General features: G+C 43.2%; 1 protein-coding gene across 1 annotated transcript in view; it reads left to right on the forward strand.

Annotated features, from left to right (window-relative positions):
- LOC126183935 (serine protease filzig) overlaps positions 1–19,655 on the forward strand; it is a 160,293-nt gene that overhangs the window by 135,297 nt on the left and 5,341 nt on the right. The window contains exons 6-8 of the mRNA XM_049926282.1: positions 4,810–5,005; positions 12,534–12,799; positions 17,306–17,460. Coding sequence (XP_049782239.1) covers positions 4,810–5,005; positions 12,534–12,799; positions 17,306–17,460 — 617 coding nt within the window. The remainder of the gene's footprint in view (positions 1–4,809; positions 5,006–12,533; positions 12,800–17,305; positions 17,461–19,655) is intronic.

A 19,655-nucleotide genomic window follows, 5' to 3' on the forward strand; every position in this document is an offset into this window, starting at 1 on the left:
CTGAAGGCGGGAACTCGGGCTATGCATTCAACAGCACGTAACTGCAAGAGAACAGAGATAATAATGTAACTGTCAATCGGCAGTTCCTGCTGCTAACAGAATTCTCAAATTATTGTGTTACTTATACGGTTGAAAAATCTGTGATAGACTATTTATGTGCTCTGAATTAAAAAGAAGGTTGATCAGTGTTTAACGACCCGTCGACATCGAGGTCATTAGAGACGGAGCAGAACACACGCTCGGATGGGAGAATGGAAATAAGACGTACTAACTCAAAAGAAAATCCCGGCATTTGCCTAGAGCGATTTACGAAAATCATGGAAGACCTAAATCTGGATGGGAGGACCCTGATTTGAACCATCGTCCCCCGGAATGAGAGTCCAGCGCGCTAACCATTGCGCCACCTCGCTCGATTGCTCTGAATTCTGGAGACAGATCGAGTGTGTAGTATGGATACCTTTGACACACACTGAACTGTGTGCCTTCACAGGAGACATTACACTTCTGACACATTAAGGCCAGTGACTGCACAGTGAAGTCGATGTCATCGGGACGTTAAATTTCAACAGCATAACGCACGACTCCATGTTACCCTGCTGTCCTGTCGATACGGTGGGTATTCGACTGTTGCCCTGCCCAGTACATTCTGCATATTACTGGTCGTGGTTTCTTAGAGTCTGGATGGGATTGCCTAGCTTCAGCCTGTGCTGCTGATAAACTCTGGTATAGAGTTAAATCAGGATGGAATGGCGTACCAGTACCTGTCGTCTAAGCTCAGTTTGTCTTTGTAGTGTTGCTAGAGGAGGCCGAAATGCACGCTATAAGCTCACGCAGGCTTGCGTGAGGTCTGGAACAGTGTAAAGTAGTTAATATAGCAAATAAAGTACGTAGTTGATGTAATATTTAACTTTATTCCATAATTGGTGAACATCGCTCTTGTTGATACTTTATATAATCTCAATATACACTGGTAATGGCGCCTTGCTAGGTCGTAGCAATTGACGTAGCTGAAGGCTATGCTAACTATCGTCTCGGCAAATGAGAGCGTATTTGTCAGTGTAGCATCGCTAGCAAAGTCTGCTGTACAACTGGGGCGAGTGCTATGACGTGTCTCTAGAGCTGCCGTGTGGCGGCGCTCGGTCTGCAATCACTGACAGTGGCGACACGCGGGTCCGACGTGTACTAACGGACCGCGGCCGATTTAAAGGCTACCACCTAGCAAGTGTGGTGTCTGGCGGTGACACCACAGTCTTGATGTCCAGCCGCATTAGAGCCGTTCTTACTGCCTTAGGTGCAACTCCGTGTACTAAACTGCGCACTCCGTATGCCTCCAAATCACCTAGTAGTTAGTTAGTTATTTAGTTAGTTACATGTTCCATATATCATTTGAACGATTCCGTTATCGAAATGATGTAGAACGAGACAGTTAACAGGATATAAATGCATGATTAGTGTTAACATTAATGCACACATTATTTATTTAGTCCTACTCATACAGCCACACTTAAAGCATGTGTTTTCCAAGTCCTTTTATTTTTTAGCTTTTTTACAGGCTACCAGATTTTAAATAAACATTGGTCCATGGATTAAAAAGGAATTTTCCAGTAGAAATTATTTTAGGTTAGACTTAAAATTTGCTTTGCTACCTGTCAAACTTTTACGTCATTGGAAAAATGCTCAATGATTTTTGCTGCTGCATATTGAACTCCTTTCCGAGCCAATGACAGCTTTAATAATAGGTAATGATAGTCTTTTTCCGCTTTGGTATTGTAGGTACGGATCTCACTGTTCTTCTCAAACTGCCACGGATTATTTATGACGAATTTCGTAAACGAATATACGAGGGCTGTTCGGAAAGTAAGGAACGATAGGTCGTGAAATGGAGACCACAGTGAAAATCAAAACTGTTTTATTTGCAACGGTTAGTTACACCTTCCAGCTACTTCTCTACACAGACGCCACCCAGGTTTAGTCTTCTGTCGTAGAGTTCGTCATAGAAGACAGCTGCCAATGGTTTTCGACAATTTTCTACTCTGGACTGCAGCTCGTTGTCTGTGTGAAAATATTGTCTTCATAGCGAGCGGTTCATTTGAGCAGAGCTGAAACTCAGGGGTAGTCAATTGTGGGCTGTATTGTACAGGTGATCAAACACTTCCCATCAAAAACACTACAGGAGCATCTTCATTGCCCCTGCAGAATGCGGTCGAGAACTGTCGTGTAGAAGGAACCACATGACAGTTATGTTATGTGGATTGCATAGCTTCAGGCGAAATCTTTCGCCAGGCCCTCACACTTGGCGGGAGACGCTAATTTCTAGCCATCTTTACGTTCTCACTGTGAGCTCAGAACTGAAAAGAGCGACATGATGCGATCAATGGGCATACTAGACACTGTGCCCAACGCATCTGTGCAAAGCTTCATCAGTTTTTCACTGTATTTTCCATTTCACCATCGATAGTTCCTTACTTTCCGAATAACCCTCGTATATATTTTGACGGCGCAGTTGAAAAGCAAAGGTTCTTGATAAGGTACCTACAGGACATTCGTAGGTAAACACCATATACTATTCTTACTGCTCGTTTTTGTGCCATCAGTACTTTCTTTTCTAAGTTGTGAGTTAAACAGAAAATTATTCCATAAGACATTATTGAGTGAGCATGTACAAAATATGCCAAAAATTTAATTTGCTTGTTTCCAAGATTAGCAATTACACGCATAGCAAAAGCAGCTGATTTCTTTGTTTGAGAAACGGAGTAATATGCTTCTTCCAGTTCAAGTTGTCATCAAAATGTAAACTCAAAAATATGGAACATTATACTCCAGTTACTACTCCTGCTCATTTACTACACCAATGTTAGTATGACCCTGTTTGTTGTACAGAACAGAATATAGTGTGTTTTTTTTTATTTAGGGAGAGTCCATTTTCTGAGAATCTTGTAATAATTATTTTGACAACATCATTTATAGTCTCTTCTTTTGCTTTCTCTCTAATGCAGTTTATTATAAAACTAGTATCGTCTGCAAAAGTACCAATTCTGCTTATTGAATCTTAAGTTGAAGACCAATCACATATACAGGGTGTTACAAAAAAGTACGGCCAAACTTTCAGGAAACATTCCTCACACACAAAGAAAGAAAATATGTTATGTGGACATGTGCCCAGAAACGCTTACTTTCCATGTTAGAGCTCATTGTATTACTTCTCTTCAAATCACATTAATCATGGAATGGAAACACACAGCAACAGAACGTACCAGCGTGACTTCAAACACTTTGTTACAGGAAATGTTCAAAATGTCCTCCGTTAGCGAGGATACATGCATTCACCCTCCGTCGCATGGAATCCCTGATGCGCTGATGCAGCCCTGGAGAATGGCGTATTGTATCACAGCCGTCCACAATACGAGCACGAAGAGTCTCTACATTTGGTACTGCGGTTGCGTAGACAAGAGCTTTCAAATGCCCCCATAAATGAATGTCAAGAGGGTTGAGGCCAGGAGAGCGTGGAGGCCATGGAATTGGTCCGCCTCTACCAATCCATCAGTCACCGAATCTGTTGTTGAGAAGCATACGAACACTTCGACTGAAATGTGCAGGAGCTCCATCGTGCAGGAATCACATGTTGTGTCGTACTTGTAAAGGCACATGTTCTAGCAGCACAGGTAGAGTATCCCGTATGAAATCATGATAACGTGCTTCATTGAGCGTAGATGGAAGAAAATGGGGCCCAATCAAGACATCACCAACAATGCCTGCCCAAACGTTCACAGAAAATCTGTGTTGATGACGTGATTGCACAATTGCGTGCGGATCCTCGTCAGCCCACACATGTTGATTGTGAAAATTTACAATTTGATCATGTTGGAATGAAGCCTCATCCGTAAAGAGAACATTTGCACTCAAATGAGGATTGACACCCGTGGAGGCCAATCAGCTGCTGATAGTGCCTGCACACGCTGTACATGGTACGGAAACAACTGGTTCTCCTGTAGCACTCTCCATACAGTGACGTGGTCAACGTTACCTTGTACAGCAGCAACTTCTCTGACGCTGACATTAGGGTTATCGTCAACTGCACGAATTGCCTCGTCCAATGCAGGTGTCCTCGTCGTTCTAGGTCTTCCCCAGTCGCGAGTCATAGGCTGGAATGTTCCGTGCTCCCTAAGACGCCGATCAATTGCTTCGAACGTCTTCCCGTCGGGACACCTTCGTTCTGGAAATCTGTCTCCATACAAACGTACCGCGCCACGGCTATTGCCCCGTGCTAATCCGTACATCAAATGGGCATCTGCCAACTCCGCATTTGTAAACATTGCACTGACTGCAAAACCACGTTCGTGATGAACACTAACCTCTTGATGCTACGTACTGATGTGCTTGATGCTAGTACTGTAGAGCAATGAGTCGCATGTCAACGCAAGCACCGAAGTCAACATTACCTTCCTTCAATTGGGCCAACTGGTGGTGAATCGAGGAAGTACAGTACATACTGACGAAACTAAAATGAGCTCTAACATGGAAATTAAGCGTTTCTAGACACATGTCCACAACACATCTTTTCTTTATTTGTGTGTGAGGAATGTTTCCTGAAAGTTCAACCGTACCTTTTTCTAACACCCTGTATAAAGAATAGGAGTGGACCCAAAATTGAACCCTGTGGGACCCTCTTTGTGATTTATATTGTGTACGCATCATAGGTAAAATTTCGTTACTTGCTATCCCTGTAGCTATAATGACGAGCTGTGTAATTAGGCAACAGAATCTCTCTCGTCAATAAGCTGAAGCTTGTGTGATGACGCTGTGTTGCAGAGTGCGGCGTGCGGCCGCTGATGCAGACGGTGAAGACGGGACGCATCGTGGGCGGCAAGGGCGCCACGTTCGGCGAGTGGCCGTGGCAGGCGCTGGTGCGCGAGACCACGTGGCTTGGCCTCTTCACCAAGAACAAGTGCGGCGGCGTCCTCATCACCAACAAGTTCGTCATCACGGCCGCCCACTGCCAGCCAGGGTCAGTACTTAGCTCTTTACGCCGATACTCCAGACGGCCGAACCAACTTTTCCATGCAACACTTAATTCTCGATAGAGGGATGCCGCACAAAGAAAGTGAAGCATTATTAAGTAAGCCGGCCGGAGTGGCCGAGCGGTTCTAGGCTATGCAGTCTGGAACCGCGCGATCGCTACGGTCGCAGGTTCGAATCCTGCCTCGGGCTTGGATGTGTGTGATGTCCTTAGGTTAGTTAGATTTAAGTAGTTCTAAGTTCTAGGGGACTGATGACCTCAGGAGTTGAGTCCCACAGTGCTCAGAGCCATTTGAACCATTATGAAGTAATCGCAGTAAAAACGTAAATATTAAACAGCGATACAAGTAAGCGATGGCATTTTGAGATGACACCCAATGCTACAGTATGGTATTCTACTTATTTATTTATTTGTTTCATTTGGCAATGTTAGGACTTCCAGGCCATTTCTTACGTCGGACCTTACATTTGTAGTGAGTTGTCAATACAACATGCGCACTTTATGAGTGGTAACTAATAATAATAATAATAATAGTGTTAATGGATGCAGTAATCATTAGATTTAAAACTTTCGAAACATATCAGTTCCTGTGGGAAGACACAAAATTTGTGATAAATGAGATGGCTAATGATATCCAGGTTCCGTCTCACTACCATGTTCGACACTCACTGGTAGAAAGTGTACACAGAAGCATATTAGTCACCTGGGGGCTCATGTGGCCATCATTGAAACCAAATACAAACGATATTTCTAAGATATGCGACCTGTTATTAGCCTGACTATATAAATGCCTCATTTGTAGTTTGAATATTCGAAGGTTGAAGGCTACGAAGACACGTATTTTGATGCATTGCACTAGCCCTATAAACGCCTAATTTGTAGCTTTAATATTCGAAGGGTGAAGGCTTCGAAAACACTTATTCTGATGCATTGTACTAGGTACCATGGTATACGATCGACCATCTTGACTTCCATGAAATTTGAGTATGTTCAACCTGAGCAAAAGTTGTTTCCATCTACATCTCATGAGCATAGCTGCTGACCACAAGGTACCATACTGCCCAATCATCATTGAAAACATTTTATCCCGCTGCCTGCTGATTTTTAAGAAGAGTGTCCAATATATGTGTAACGTTATCGGCTCTCGGTGGCTGGACCTTCAGTGTGCATCGCCAGTGCATGCCAAAAACTATAAACTTATCCGAAGGAGGCTGTGCAGGTATTATTTCATTATTCATCAACGTGGTCCTTCATTCTATTCAGTGATATGCTGAAGCTCTTATTTGATGTTACTTCAGAAAATGTTGATTATTTGTTGCTGACATTATCAGTTATACTAATAATGGTCATATCATTTTTCTTCGATAATTTATTCTTGATTACGCAATTTTTGTTCCGTATTATAGACTGTAATTAGAATGGTATGAGTCCAGCAGACAGTCGCCTCTTTCAGAAAAGTTAGAAGCTTGCAAACACTCCGGAAATGTCTTTATTATTATTCTATCTACATCCGAATCTCGCTCCAGCTACTGCCGGGTCTGGGTGCTGATGAGTCCTCTCCATTTGGCTCGGTCCTCCCACCACTTTTCTTCCTCTACTTGCTACCAGATCACACCTCTCATTCTACAGATATTCTCACTCCCATTTTCCACCGTGTTCTTGGGCGCCCTCTAGGTCTTTTCTAATCCATCTTTAGTTCTTCCATAATTTTGGGGAGTCTCTGCCCATACATCCTCTTAACATGCCCATACCATCTTAATCTCTTTCTTTCAATTTCTTCTATCTACTTTCTTGTTTGAGGTCCTTTCTAATCTCTACATTCCTTACTCTGTCCATTCTTTTTTTTCCCTTAACTGCTCTGAGAAATTTCATTTCGCCTGCTTGCAGTCTGCTCCAGTCCCTTTCTGTCATTGTCCATGTTTCTCCACCATAGGTGACAATAGGGATGTAATAATTCTTATACATAAGGAGTTTTGCTCTTTCTGAAACTTCTTTATTCCAAATCAGGTGTTTTATTGTTTGGTAGAAATTACCTCCCTTCTGTAACCTCCTATTAATTTCCTTAGTTATTCTTCCATCCCTAGATATTTCACTCCCTAAATAAGTGAAACTTTCTACCACTTTAAGGGGTTCTCCATTCAAGGTAATATTTCCGTTGATTCCTTTCTCTCTTCCAAATACCATTACTTCACTCTTATCTTTATTTATTTTTAATCCATACCTTTTCATTATTTCCTTCCACGCATCAAGCTGTAACTGTACATCTACCTCTTTATCACCCCATATTACCATATCATCTGCAAAAATCATATTTTTGTCTTTTTCTTTTACTATATCTTTAACTGCCCTATTCATTCCCTCCATCACAACATTAAAAAGTGCAGGAGATAGAATACTTCCTTGCTTAAGTCCTTGTCTTATTTCAAAGTATTCAGAGTTCTCCAATGGTGTTCTAATTCTACAATTGTGTCCTCTGTACATTGTCTTTATAACATTAATGTATCCATCTTCTATATCTATCTTCTTCATTTCTTCCCAGAGTCTTTCCCTGTCAACTGAGTCATATGCCTTTTCTATGTCTATAAAAACCATTATCATCCTTTTGTTATACTCCCAACTTTTTTCCATCAATTGCCGGATAGAAAATATCAGGTCGATCGTGCTTCTTCCTTTCCTAAACCCATGCTGTTCTTCACTCAGCTCCTTTTCTATCTTTTCACTTATTCGATTTAGTAAAATTCTTTCAAAAATCTTGGCTGTATGACTCATAAGGGTTATTCCTCTGTAGTTTTTACAAAGTCTTTTATTGCCTTCCTTGAAGATAGGAACAATGTCTCCTGTTCTCCAGTCGTCAGGTATTGTACTATTTCTCCACACGCTTGGTAGTACTCTGTACAGCCACTGCATTCCCACTGGACCTGCCGCTCTTATCATGTCCACTGATACTTCATCAGGTCCTGGGGCTTTCCCCCCATTCATCTTCTTCACAGATTTTTCCATTTCTTCCCGTGTAATTTGTCCTAATTCTGCTTCCCAACTTCTCTCAATTTCTCCATTATTTGTTGTTTCCTCATGTACCTGCTCCTCAGCGTTAAACAGCTTCTTAAAATGTTCTTTCCAGAGATCTTTTACATTCCCTGGATCTTCAATAATGTTACCGCCCTCTGTTTCCATCTTTATTGGTACTTCAGAAGCCTTCCTTTTATTTTATTATTATTACATTAGTAGTAGTAGTAGTAGTAGCAGTAATAGTATTAGTGGTAATAGTAGTAGTAATAATTATTATTATCATTACGGTTTATCCACTTAGCCATCTGCAAACCATGTTGTACTAAGCTCTTTACATACTACATTTAGTGTCATTTCTGATTTCCTGATAATTCATCTACCCTGTTTTATGAGAATCTTACCTTAGCACCTGTTCCTTGGTAATCACCTCTCAGTGTCCATTATTATGACAACTATTTGTCGAAACTACATACTTGGTCACTGCTTCTATCATCCTTTTCGCGTTTTTACGCGTGAACTCTTTTTCACCAAGAATTTGTTTCATCCTTTCCAGGCGGGAAAATGTGGTCATCGCCATAAAAATTTTATTATTGTACAGATTTCATGAGTTTTGAATTTGTTAAAAATGCATGGATTGATTATGTCCATTCATTTAAGATAATGAGTAACCCAGCCAACTTTGAAAGCAAAAAACACTGCCTCTTCTGTTCCACTTAATATATCATCTGTAAGCTTGCACATCATTAAAGGATCTTTGGACTTTCTGCTGTCATGACGAACGAATAACTGCAGAAAAACTGCAACTGAATCAGGTATTTATTTTTTAGTTTTCATATAAGGTCCACATTGCTAGCCGTTCTTTAAATTAAATTATTTAGCAATTTCTTTATTTTCAATTTTCAAGCTGAACTATAGGCACTGGAAGTTCAGCTTGACTGAATGGACAGTTCCTCGACAAGATGTTATAAGATGAATGTGAGTGAAAGTAAAATAAATAGATTGTAGCTGAATTAAACTAAGTGATGCTGATGCAGTTAGATCAGAAAATGAGACAGTAAAAACAGGAGATGCAATTTGCTATTTAGGCTGCAAAATAACTGACGATGGAGGAAGTACAGAGCATTGGAAAGGCAGACTGGCAGTAGCCGGAAAGGCGTTTCTTAAATAGAGAAATTTGTTAACAACGAATATGAATTTACATCGTCATTTTCTTCCATTTTTTGTAGTTTCCTAATTGCTTCAAAGTTCGTGCAGGTACACAATGTGATCAAAAGTATCCGGACACCTATCTGAAATTGACTTACAAGTTCGTGGCGTCCTCCGTCGGTTATGCTGGAATTCAATATGGTGTTGGCCCACCGTTAGCCTTGATGACAGCTTCCAGTCTCGCAAGCCTACGTTCAGTCAGGTGCTGGAAGATTTCTTGGGGAATGGTAACCCGTTCCTCATGGAGTGCTTCACTGAGGAGAGGTATCGATATCTGTCGGTGAGGCCTGACACGAAGTCGGCGTTCCAAAACATCCCAAAGGTGTTCTATAAGATTCAGGTCAGGACTCTGTGCAGGCCAGTCCACTAAAGGGATGTTATTGTCGTTTAACGACCCCACCAGAGGCCGTGCATTATCAACAGGTGCTCGATCGTGTTGAAGGATGCAATCACCATCCCCGAATTGTTCTTCAATAGTGGGAAGCAAAAAGGTGCTTAAAACGTCAATGTAAGCCTATGCTGTGATAGTACCACGCAAAACAACAAGGGGTGCAAGCCCTCCCTTGAAAAACACGACTACACCATAACACCACCGCCTCCGAATTTTACTGTTGGCACTGCACACACTGACAGACGACGTACACCGGGCATTCACCATACCCACACCCTGGCATCGGATCACCACATTGTCGTGATTCGTCACTCCACACAACGTTTTTCCACTGTTCAGTCGTCCAATGTTTACACTCCTTACACAAAGCGAGACATCGTTTGGCATTTACCGGCATGATGTACGGCTTATGAGCAGCCGCTCGACCATGAAATCCAAGCTTACTCACCTCCCGCCTAACTGTCATAGTACTTGCAGCGGATGCTGATGCAGTTTGGAATTCCTGTGCGATGGTCTGATAGATGTCTGCCTCTTACACATTACGACCATCTTCAACTGCCGGCGGTCTCTATCAGTCAACAGACGAGGTCGGCCTGTACGCTTTTGTGCTGTACGTGTCCCTTCACGTTTCCATTTCACTATCACATCGGAAACAGTGGATCTAATAGGATGTTTAGGAGTGTGGAAATCTCACGTACAGACGTATGGCACAAGTGACTCCCAGTCACCTTACCCCGTTCGAAGTCCGTGAGTTCCGCGGAGCGCCCCACTCTGATCTCTCACAATGTCTAATGATTACTGAGATAGCTGATTCGGAGTACCTGGCAGTAGGAGGCAGCAAAATGTACCTAATATGAAAAACGTATGTTTTTAGGGGTGTCTGGATACTTTTGATCACATAGTGTATGTTACATCCTTGCAGCTAAATGAAAGGCAGTTTGCCTTTTGCTACACTTGTTTCGCTTCTTTTATTTGTAAAGCGTCTTCAGTGGTCTGAATACATGTTTGTTTTTGTACAGGATGTTCGGAAATTCCCGTTACAAACTTCTATTACTTGTAGAGGGGAGTAAGTTAGTAACATTATGAGTAGGAACCCATGTCCGGAAATGTACCGTTTCCGCACTGCAACCATTTGGTAATAAGGTAGTAAGGCGATCACTTTTTACAAGTTATTTATTAGTAGTGACACTGTATATCACTTGTTTTACTTGTCTTACGGTTCCACTCACTAATAAGCAGAGAAACAAAAAGGAAACTTAATAAGTTTTCACAAACACTCTTCTAATTCGGATGTGTAGCATCTCTTTGGAACATTACAGTCACGCCTGATAATTGTGAAGGTACCCCTTTCTCGAAGTCGTTGTGTAATTGTGGCGAAAAGGATATGCGATGGAGTAGGACGTTGTGGTTAATGATCTTGATAAAGGCGACAAGCAGCTCTTCCATTACCGTGAGCTTCGCCACACAGTCAGATCATTTTGGCGTATTCTGCAAACGCGTACTCAACAATGTTGCTCTAAAACTCACAGACACGTGAATGAGGTTCGAACGAGGTCAGAGAAGTAGGATGGACGTCAAATGACATCATTCAATCCTCCCCTCTCCCCCCCCCTCCACCATGACTACCCTGTTGCATACCTACCTAATAAACTTGTTTTCAAAGGGCTGCAGCACGGAAACCGTACGCTTCTGGACATGGGTTCTTATTCAAAATATTGTATACCCACTCCCCTCAACAAGTTCTAGAAGTTTTAAACGGAAATTCCGAACACTCTGTGTAAATGCATTATGTAGTAGTTACATTTGTGTAACTATGTTACGTTTTGTCATGTTTCTCTTTTGTTTTTGAGGTTAGAGCCAACTACTGCAGTCGGACGTCGTGACCGAGCGGTTTTAGGCGCTACAGTCTGGAATCGCGCGACCGCTACGGTCGCAGGTTCGAATCCTGCCTCGGGCTTGGATGTTTATGATGTCCTTAGGTTAGTTAGGTTTAAGTAGTTCTAAGTTCTAGGGGACTGATGACCTCAGAAGTTAAGTCCCATAGTGCTCAGAGCCATTTGAACCAACTACTGCAGCACAAGTTTCGTTAGGTTAAATTATCGTTTGGTTTTACTTACGACTTCCAAAGTTGCTAGTTCATGTATGTGGTGCTGAAGATGTGTTTACTTGGTCCCCATATTCCAGATAGCCGGATTCTGGCGTTTTTTTTTTTTTTGGTCAACAAAACAAACAGGCAACAAAAGGATAAAAGCTTCGGAAATGAGCGGATAGGTTAACTCATGAAGAGATATTGTATTGTGTTGTGAAAAAAAAAAAGAACTTTATGGCACAACTTGACTAAAACAAGGAGCCGGTTGATAGAACACATCCTGAGCCATCAAGAAATCGCCCGTTTCGTAATGGAGGGAAATGTGTGGAGTAAAAATTGCAGACGGTGACCAAGGCGTGCCTACAGTCAGCAACTTCATGTGGATATAGGTTGAAATAATTATGCAGAGATGAAGAGGCTTGCACTGGATAGACAAACTACAAACGTCGATCGCTGCATCCAGTCAAGTCTTCAGGTTGAAATCTACCACAAACAATGATACTCCTAAGGGAGTCTCATTTCTTGTTCATCTGGCGAATATCAGATTACACTTTTCGTCACGTGCTTGAGAATAAGATAATTGGGCTGGGTAAGACTGATTCATCAACTTTTCTCCGCTTACTGCACACTTCCTGTCAACAGCAGGTGGAGGGAAAACTTTGATCACGTGTACCTACACACTCTTGTGTGTGTGTGTGTGTTTGTGTGTGTGTGTGTGTGTGTGTGCTCCTCGACTGCGAGGAAAACAAAAGACGAGCTGGCACGATAGCAGAGGAGAAGCAGGTGTGGAGACAAGTTTTAACATGAGCGGCGCGTTGCAGGTTTCTGGCAAACCTCGTGGTGGTGTTGGGCGAGTACGATATCACGGGCGAGCTGGAGTCGAAGCGATCCGTGACGAAGAACGTGCGGCGCGTAATCGTTCACCGGCACTACGACGCGGCTACGTTCGCCAACGACCTCGCCCTTCTGGAAATGGACTATCCGGTGACGTTCGACGAGCACATCGTGCCGATCTGCATGCCCAGAGAGAACGAAGACTTCACAGGCCGCATGGCTACGGTCACCGGCTGGGGCCGCCTCAAATACGGTCAGTATCTCTACTACTGTTTCGCCATCTGTGTATTCCTTTCCACTTTACGCAGAAAACTGTGTTAAACTCCATCAACAAAAGTTCAGAATTTGTTCTTGGACATTTTCTGAGTAATTTGGTGTAAGGTACCCATAGTTTTCATTGTCTAGAGTAATAATGTAATTACGATTCATTTGGTTTGTTATCTCAGTTGTCTTTGTTTTTGTGACAATACCTAAACAACAGTACAGTGAACATGCCTTTAATATGCAGTCACTAAGACTGAAGATTAGGTCTTTCATAGGTGCCTATGAATAGTGCCATGCTGTGCTCTAAATAGCGTCGTTAGGCCGCCCTTCCATTGCATTCAGTTTACCCATAAATGATGTGCATATCGGCCAAGCGTTCGTCAATAAACGTATCCGTACTGCTGTGTATCACGGCTAACGTACAACTAACACTGCCGGAAAAACAAATCTGATATCGAACCGAGCAGTATTGACTGCAAACTTGTGAGCGAAGAGTAAAGTGATCATGTCTGTTGTCAACATCAAGTACTGTCAGTGAATGGAACAAGTTTACTTCCATATAAGACATACAGCACATGCCGTCGACATTCGCAGGGATGTGCAGATATTTTCACTGCAGTACAGATAAAAAAAATGGAGATAAGAAATCAAATGAAATACAGTTCCTTTGTAACAAGCTACCGGAGATCACTGGTCCCTTACACCAAGATATCCAGGAAATATCGCTGATCAATCTCTAAAATTCTATTGGTGTTCAGGTTCACACTGTATACAGTGATGTTACCAACTGATTCACTAATATCTGCAGTACTATGACTTTCTCTACAGGGGTTCATATTTGATGTCACCTTCGTTAGAACAATTCAAAAATTACATCTTAACCTTCTGTTGATGACCAGGTCATTACAAACTAACAATCTGATATAGTACAAAGATACGAAAGGAAATCATCGATGTCTTTTTCAAAGAAACCATACCGGTATTTGCCTTAGACGACTTACGTAAACTAGGAAAAACACAAATTTTAGTGGTCCGGCGAGGATTTCAAACCCACTCCTCTTAAACACTTCACCACCTCGCTAGGTAACATTGCTAGAATTAACTTATTACTATGATGACGCTGGGTCAAAACGTCGTTTCCAGATCGAGATAATGTAGGTTCTAATTCTCGTCCTGTCATCCTGTCTCAGGTTTGCCTCGATTCGCGTTTACCATGCACTTCCGAACAAGATATTTGAAATTATTTCTATATTTCCCGTCTGATTTCTTCCCCTTTTTAAGAGGAAACCGAGCTAGTGTTCTGCCAGTCACGCCCTCGACTTCGACCGAATATTACAAGGTAACTGAAATTTTGAAAAAGATAATTTTTCTGATTTATTAATATCTTTTAAAGTCTTTGACGTTTTGATCTTTGGTTTACTTTTTGAGAAAATAGTCTGGCACATGATCAAAAAAGTCTTGTGAAGCAAGGAAGCCGTATTTTAAGAACAACATACTTTTGAAAATGTGCGCCATTTCAGGAAACATTGACAAATGTTAGGAAACATTTAGAGCAGCCGCTCGCCTCAGAACTCCAGGAGGAAATCTACGGGTTCACAGAATTCAAGTCATCGTTCACATTATGGAACCATGAAGGACGTCTGTTTATACGGTAACATGAGTACCTTAATACTTGTATTGCTCAGAAGTTTTCTTCAGACTGCTGAAAAACTTGTCATAAATGAATCTGATGTCCGTGGTGCCCTTGTTAGTGACTGCAGTACTACATTAGGGATGACCGAGTGGGGTGGCACAGAGGCTAAGGCACTGGGGAGGACAACGTTTCAAGGTCTCGTCCGGGTACCCAGATTTAGACTGCCATTGGTTTATCGCATCCGCTTAAGGTAAATTTCGGGATGGGTTGCTTAGAAAAGACGCAGCGGATTTGCTTCCCCCTCATCCTCCAGTCCGAGCATGTGCTCTGTCACAAATGACCTCGTCGTTGAGGGGACGCTTATTTGCCATTTATTTTATATTAGAAACGGGAGAGGAGAAACCGTAAATCCCAATCAGTGCCTAAGTAGAAGGGAGGTGAAGACGTCTGTACCATGCAGTCCACCTAAAATTGGGTCTCGCAGTGCTACATTAAGTACTAGTCAGCCATTTTGTCTTACGTCTTCCATGATTCACCTTCATCGTGCCAGATTAATTCCTGAACGGTTTTTTCGACTGTGCTACGTATGATTTCTTCACGACTCTTTGGACAAACCGAGCTAATACTCTTTATCGCCCGAGCATTACACCTTCATCGAGGTTAGACCACCGATGAATTCGTTGCCACTTACACGTCTGCCAAATGACGAAACATCTCTGAGACAGCGCTGTTATACAGGGGCTCGACAAAAAGATGAAAACACTAAAGGCGCAACACATTATCATGCCTAACATGGTGTAGGAAGACCGTTGGCATTCAAAACAGTTTCCAGTCGTCTCGGAATGAATAAATTCAGGTCCTGTATGGGTTTCAAGGGAATCTAACACCACTCTTCTTGCAAAATAGTGGCAAGTTCAGTTAACGATGATAGGATGGATAGAAATCACGCCCTCCTCTCTCCAAAGTAGACCACAAAGGCTCAATAATAATGAGACGTGGTCACTGTGGTGACCAGGGAAGATGCGACGCTTCATCCTCGTGCTGACAAAGACAGTACTGGACAATGCGAGCTACGCATTGGGTCCAGTTGTTTGGAACGCAGAATCACCATTGAGGAACAAACATTGGACCTGATCAGCCAAAATGTTCACATAATCCTTAGCGGGTAATGCGACCTAGCAGAGTAACCATGGCGCCCATAGACTACCATGGACTGCCCGAAACATCACCGATCCCAGTCATGTTTCAATCTTGAGATATAACAAACTCGTCCAGAAGTTGTAAACAGTGTGCAACAAGAATCATACGACCAAATGACTTTCTTCTATTGCTCCATAGTCCAGGTTTTATGGCTTCGGCGCAACGTTTTCCTATTATGGGCATTTTAACCACTGATGAGTGGCTTTCGAATTCCACCTCGCCCTACAGTTCCCTACTTACCGAGCTACCTTCGTGTTGGTTTGATGCTTACAGGGTTCGCGAGTGCGACGTTCAGATTTGCAGTCACTTTTGCAGCTGTCATCCTCTTATATTTCGCCACAAACTCAACTATCACTCAACACACAGTTTCTTCCGTGTTGTGACTTAACGGATGATGTTTTTTCTGCTTCGATACGGCGCCTCTTGAAACACGAAACACTTCGGCTCCCTTGATTACGGAAGGAGCACTAACAATTTGACTGTGTTCCAATTCACTTAGCTCCGACATAACGCACTCACAACTACACAGAACACTGTTGTGACCACGATTGACGCTTGCAACGTATTGAGGACCATGCACAGGTACCGTTCAGATTCAGTTAAAACAGTGCAATCGACAGGCTTGGCTAGCACATGCATTCATGTTCAAGCATGCATTTCTCACGGTTTTTCCATGGTTTTGTCCAAACCCTGTAGTCCCCGCCTGCAGATAGGCAACCCAATGAACAGAGTTCCAAAGCTTGCTGCTGTCGCACCTTCCTGGACAATTTGTGTCAGGGACTTAAATCTCTTGCACGACTCGCCAGGGTAGCCAAGAACGCTAACGCGCTGCTTCCCGGACTCGGGTAGGCCCGCGGGCCCCGGATCGAATCCGCCCGGCGGATTAACGACGACGCCCGATGTGCCGCCCAGCCTGGATGTGGTTTTTAGGCAGTTTTCCACATCCCTCTAGGTGAATACCGGGCTGGTTCCCATGTTCCGCCTCAGTTACACGGCTCGCAGACATCTGACCACTTTCGCACTATTCCACGGATTACACTCGATGCAGACAGTTGGGATACACTAATTCCGTACCAGGGGGTACGGGGTGGCGGCAGGAAGGGCATCCGGCCACCCCTTAAACATTAACATGCCAAATCCGATTAACAATGGCTGACCCTGCGTAACTTCGGGAGAAGGCTCAAGCGATAGATAGACTTAAATCTCTTGCACGAACATGTTGACGTTTGCCGGTCACAAACGGTGCTCAAATAGATCGCCTGTAATGCGATGCTCTATCAACTGATATGTGTCATTTTTCAGTATTCCTTATAGTTTTCACTTAGCCATCTTTTGAGACCCCAAGGGTTCTTATGAATAACCCTGTAATTGCTAGCTGTACACTTGGAAACGTGTAGACTCTAACTAAAAATCGTGAATTTAAGTTTCGATGTTAATCTGTATGTAATGTGCTGTGTTCTTCTGGTACTGAACCTGTCCCTACACAGATCTGCCATTGTGATGATGAGTTAGAATGCGTTGTTTGAAGGGTTTCTGGAGTACGAATGAGATGGTAGAAGACGATGGCGAAGTATATAACTGTGCATTAGTTAAGAAATACAGAGATTCACAGTAATCATTATTTACTACTATTTTGACCATACTTGTGCGTGTTTTGTTCAGGGGGCGGAGTGCCGAGTGTGCTGCAGGAGGTGCAGGTGCCTGTCATTGAGAACAGCGTCTGCCAGGAGATGTTCCAGACCGCCGGCCACTCCAAAGTCATCCTCAACAGCTTCCTGTGCGCCGGATATGCCAATGGCCAAAAGGACTCCTGCGAGGTAACTACCATACTTTCCTGCATTACAAAAGAATTTTACTTTATCAAAAAATACACTACTGGCCATTATAATTGCTACACCACTAAGATTACGTGCTACAGACGCGAAATTTAACCGACAGGAAGAAGATGCTGTGATATGCAAATGATTAGCTTTTCAGAGCATTCACACAAGGTTGGCGCCGGTGGCGACACCTACAACGTGCTGACATGAGGAAAGTTTCCAACTAATTTCTCATACACAAACAGCAGTTGACCGGCGTTGCCTGGTGAAACGTTGTTGTGATGCTTCGTGTAAGGAGGAGAAATGCGTACCATCACGTTTTCGACTTTGATAAAGGTCGGATTGTAGCTTACCGCGATTGTAGTTTTTGTAGTTTATCGTATCGCGACATTGCTGCTCGCGTTCGTCGAGATCCAATGACTATTAGCAGAATATGGAATCTGTGGGTTCAGGAGGGTAATACGGAACGCCGTGCTGGATCCCAACGGCCTCGTATCACTAGCAGTCGAAATGACAGGCATCTTATCCGCATGGCTGTAACGGATCGTACAGCCACGTCTCGATCCCTGAGTCAACAGATGGGGACGTTTGCAGGACAACAAACATCTGCACGAACAGTTCGACGACGTTTGCAGCAGCATGGACTATCAGCTCGGAGACCATGGCTTGACGCTGCATCACAGACAGGAGCGCCTTCGATGGTGTACTCAACGACGAACCTGGGTGCACGAATGGCAAAACGTCATTTTTTCGGATGAATCCAGGTTCTGTTTACAGCATCATGATGGTCGTATCCGCGTTTGATGACATCGCGGTGAATGCACATTGGAAGCGTGTATTCGTCATCGCCATACTGGCGTATCACCCGGCGTGATGGTATGGGGTGCCATTGCTTACACTTCTCGGTCACCTCTTGTTCGCATTGAACAGTGGACGTTACATCTGAAATGTGTTACGACCGTGGCTCTACCCTTCATTAGATCCCTGCGAAACCCTACAGCCCGCATCTCGTGGTCGTGCGGTAGCGTTCTTGCTTCCCACGCCCGGGTTCCCGGGTTCGATTCCCGGCGGGGTCAGGGATTTTCTCTGCCTCGTGATGGCTGGGTGTTGTGTGCTGTCCTTGGGTTAGTTAGGTTTAAGTAGTTCTAAGTTCTAGGGGACTGATGACCATAGCTGTTAAGTCCCATAGTGCTGAGAGCCATTTTTTTTGAAACCCTACATTTCAGCAGGTTAATGCAACGACCGCATGTTGCAGGTCCTGTACGGGCCTTTCTGGATACATAAAATGTTCGACTGCTGCCCTGGCCAGCACATTCTCCAGATCTCTCACCAATTGAAACCGGTTGGTCAATGGTGACCGAGCAACTGGCTCTTCATAATACGCCAGTCACTACTCTTGATGAACTGTGGTATCGTGTTGAAGCTGCATGGGCAGCTGTACCTGTACACGCCATCCAAGCTCTGTTTAACTCAATGCCCAGGCGTATCAAGGCCGTTATTACGGCCAGAGGTGGTTGTTCTGGGTACTGATTTCTCAGGATCTATGCACCCAAATTGCGTGAAAATGTAATCACATGTCAGTTCTAGTATAATATATTTGTCCAATGAATACCAATTTATCATCTGCATTTCTTCTTGGTGTAGCAATTTTAATGGCCAGTAGTGTATTTAAGGCTGATCTTCAAATATTACCACACGAAAGATAAATTTGCATCTGTTCCAAAAGCAAAGCGGTCATCTACCTGAGGATAGAATTTGAAGAACACATTTCTCTTCTGGAAAGAAGGTGCTGTTCGAAATGGTATACTTTAGTCTGGATCTGATGTGTGAAGCCACTGACCAACCAATTTATAATACGATTTGGTCAAACTGCAAAGCATTGGATGTGTGGTGTGAGAGCCACCCACGTGACATTCACACGTATTGTTGACTTCCGTGTCTTGTCTGAAACGGTCTTTGTGACCAGTTTAAAAGAATCTCTTCATTCTTAAACAGTTACCAGAGCCTCCCATGGATAAAACTGACTTTTACGCCTCTCACATACTTCCGTTTGGTCTATAAACACCAATGCTTACCCGTCGCTTCATAAACTGCTGCAGGGTTGGGCTAATACAGTTGTCTTCTTCAAGAGACTAATAAAGATGGGGCCACAGTAGTAGTGACAAACATATGTTACAGACTGAAAACACACT

This window comes from Schistocerca cancellata, chromosome 4 (assembly GCF_023864275.1).
Source record: "Schistocerca cancellata isolate TAMUIC-IGC-003103 chromosome 4, iqSchCanc2.1, whole genome shotgun sequence".
NCBI classification, from domain to species: domain Eukaryota; kingdom Metazoa; phylum Arthropoda; class Insecta; order Orthoptera; family Acrididae; genus Schistocerca; species Schistocerca cancellata.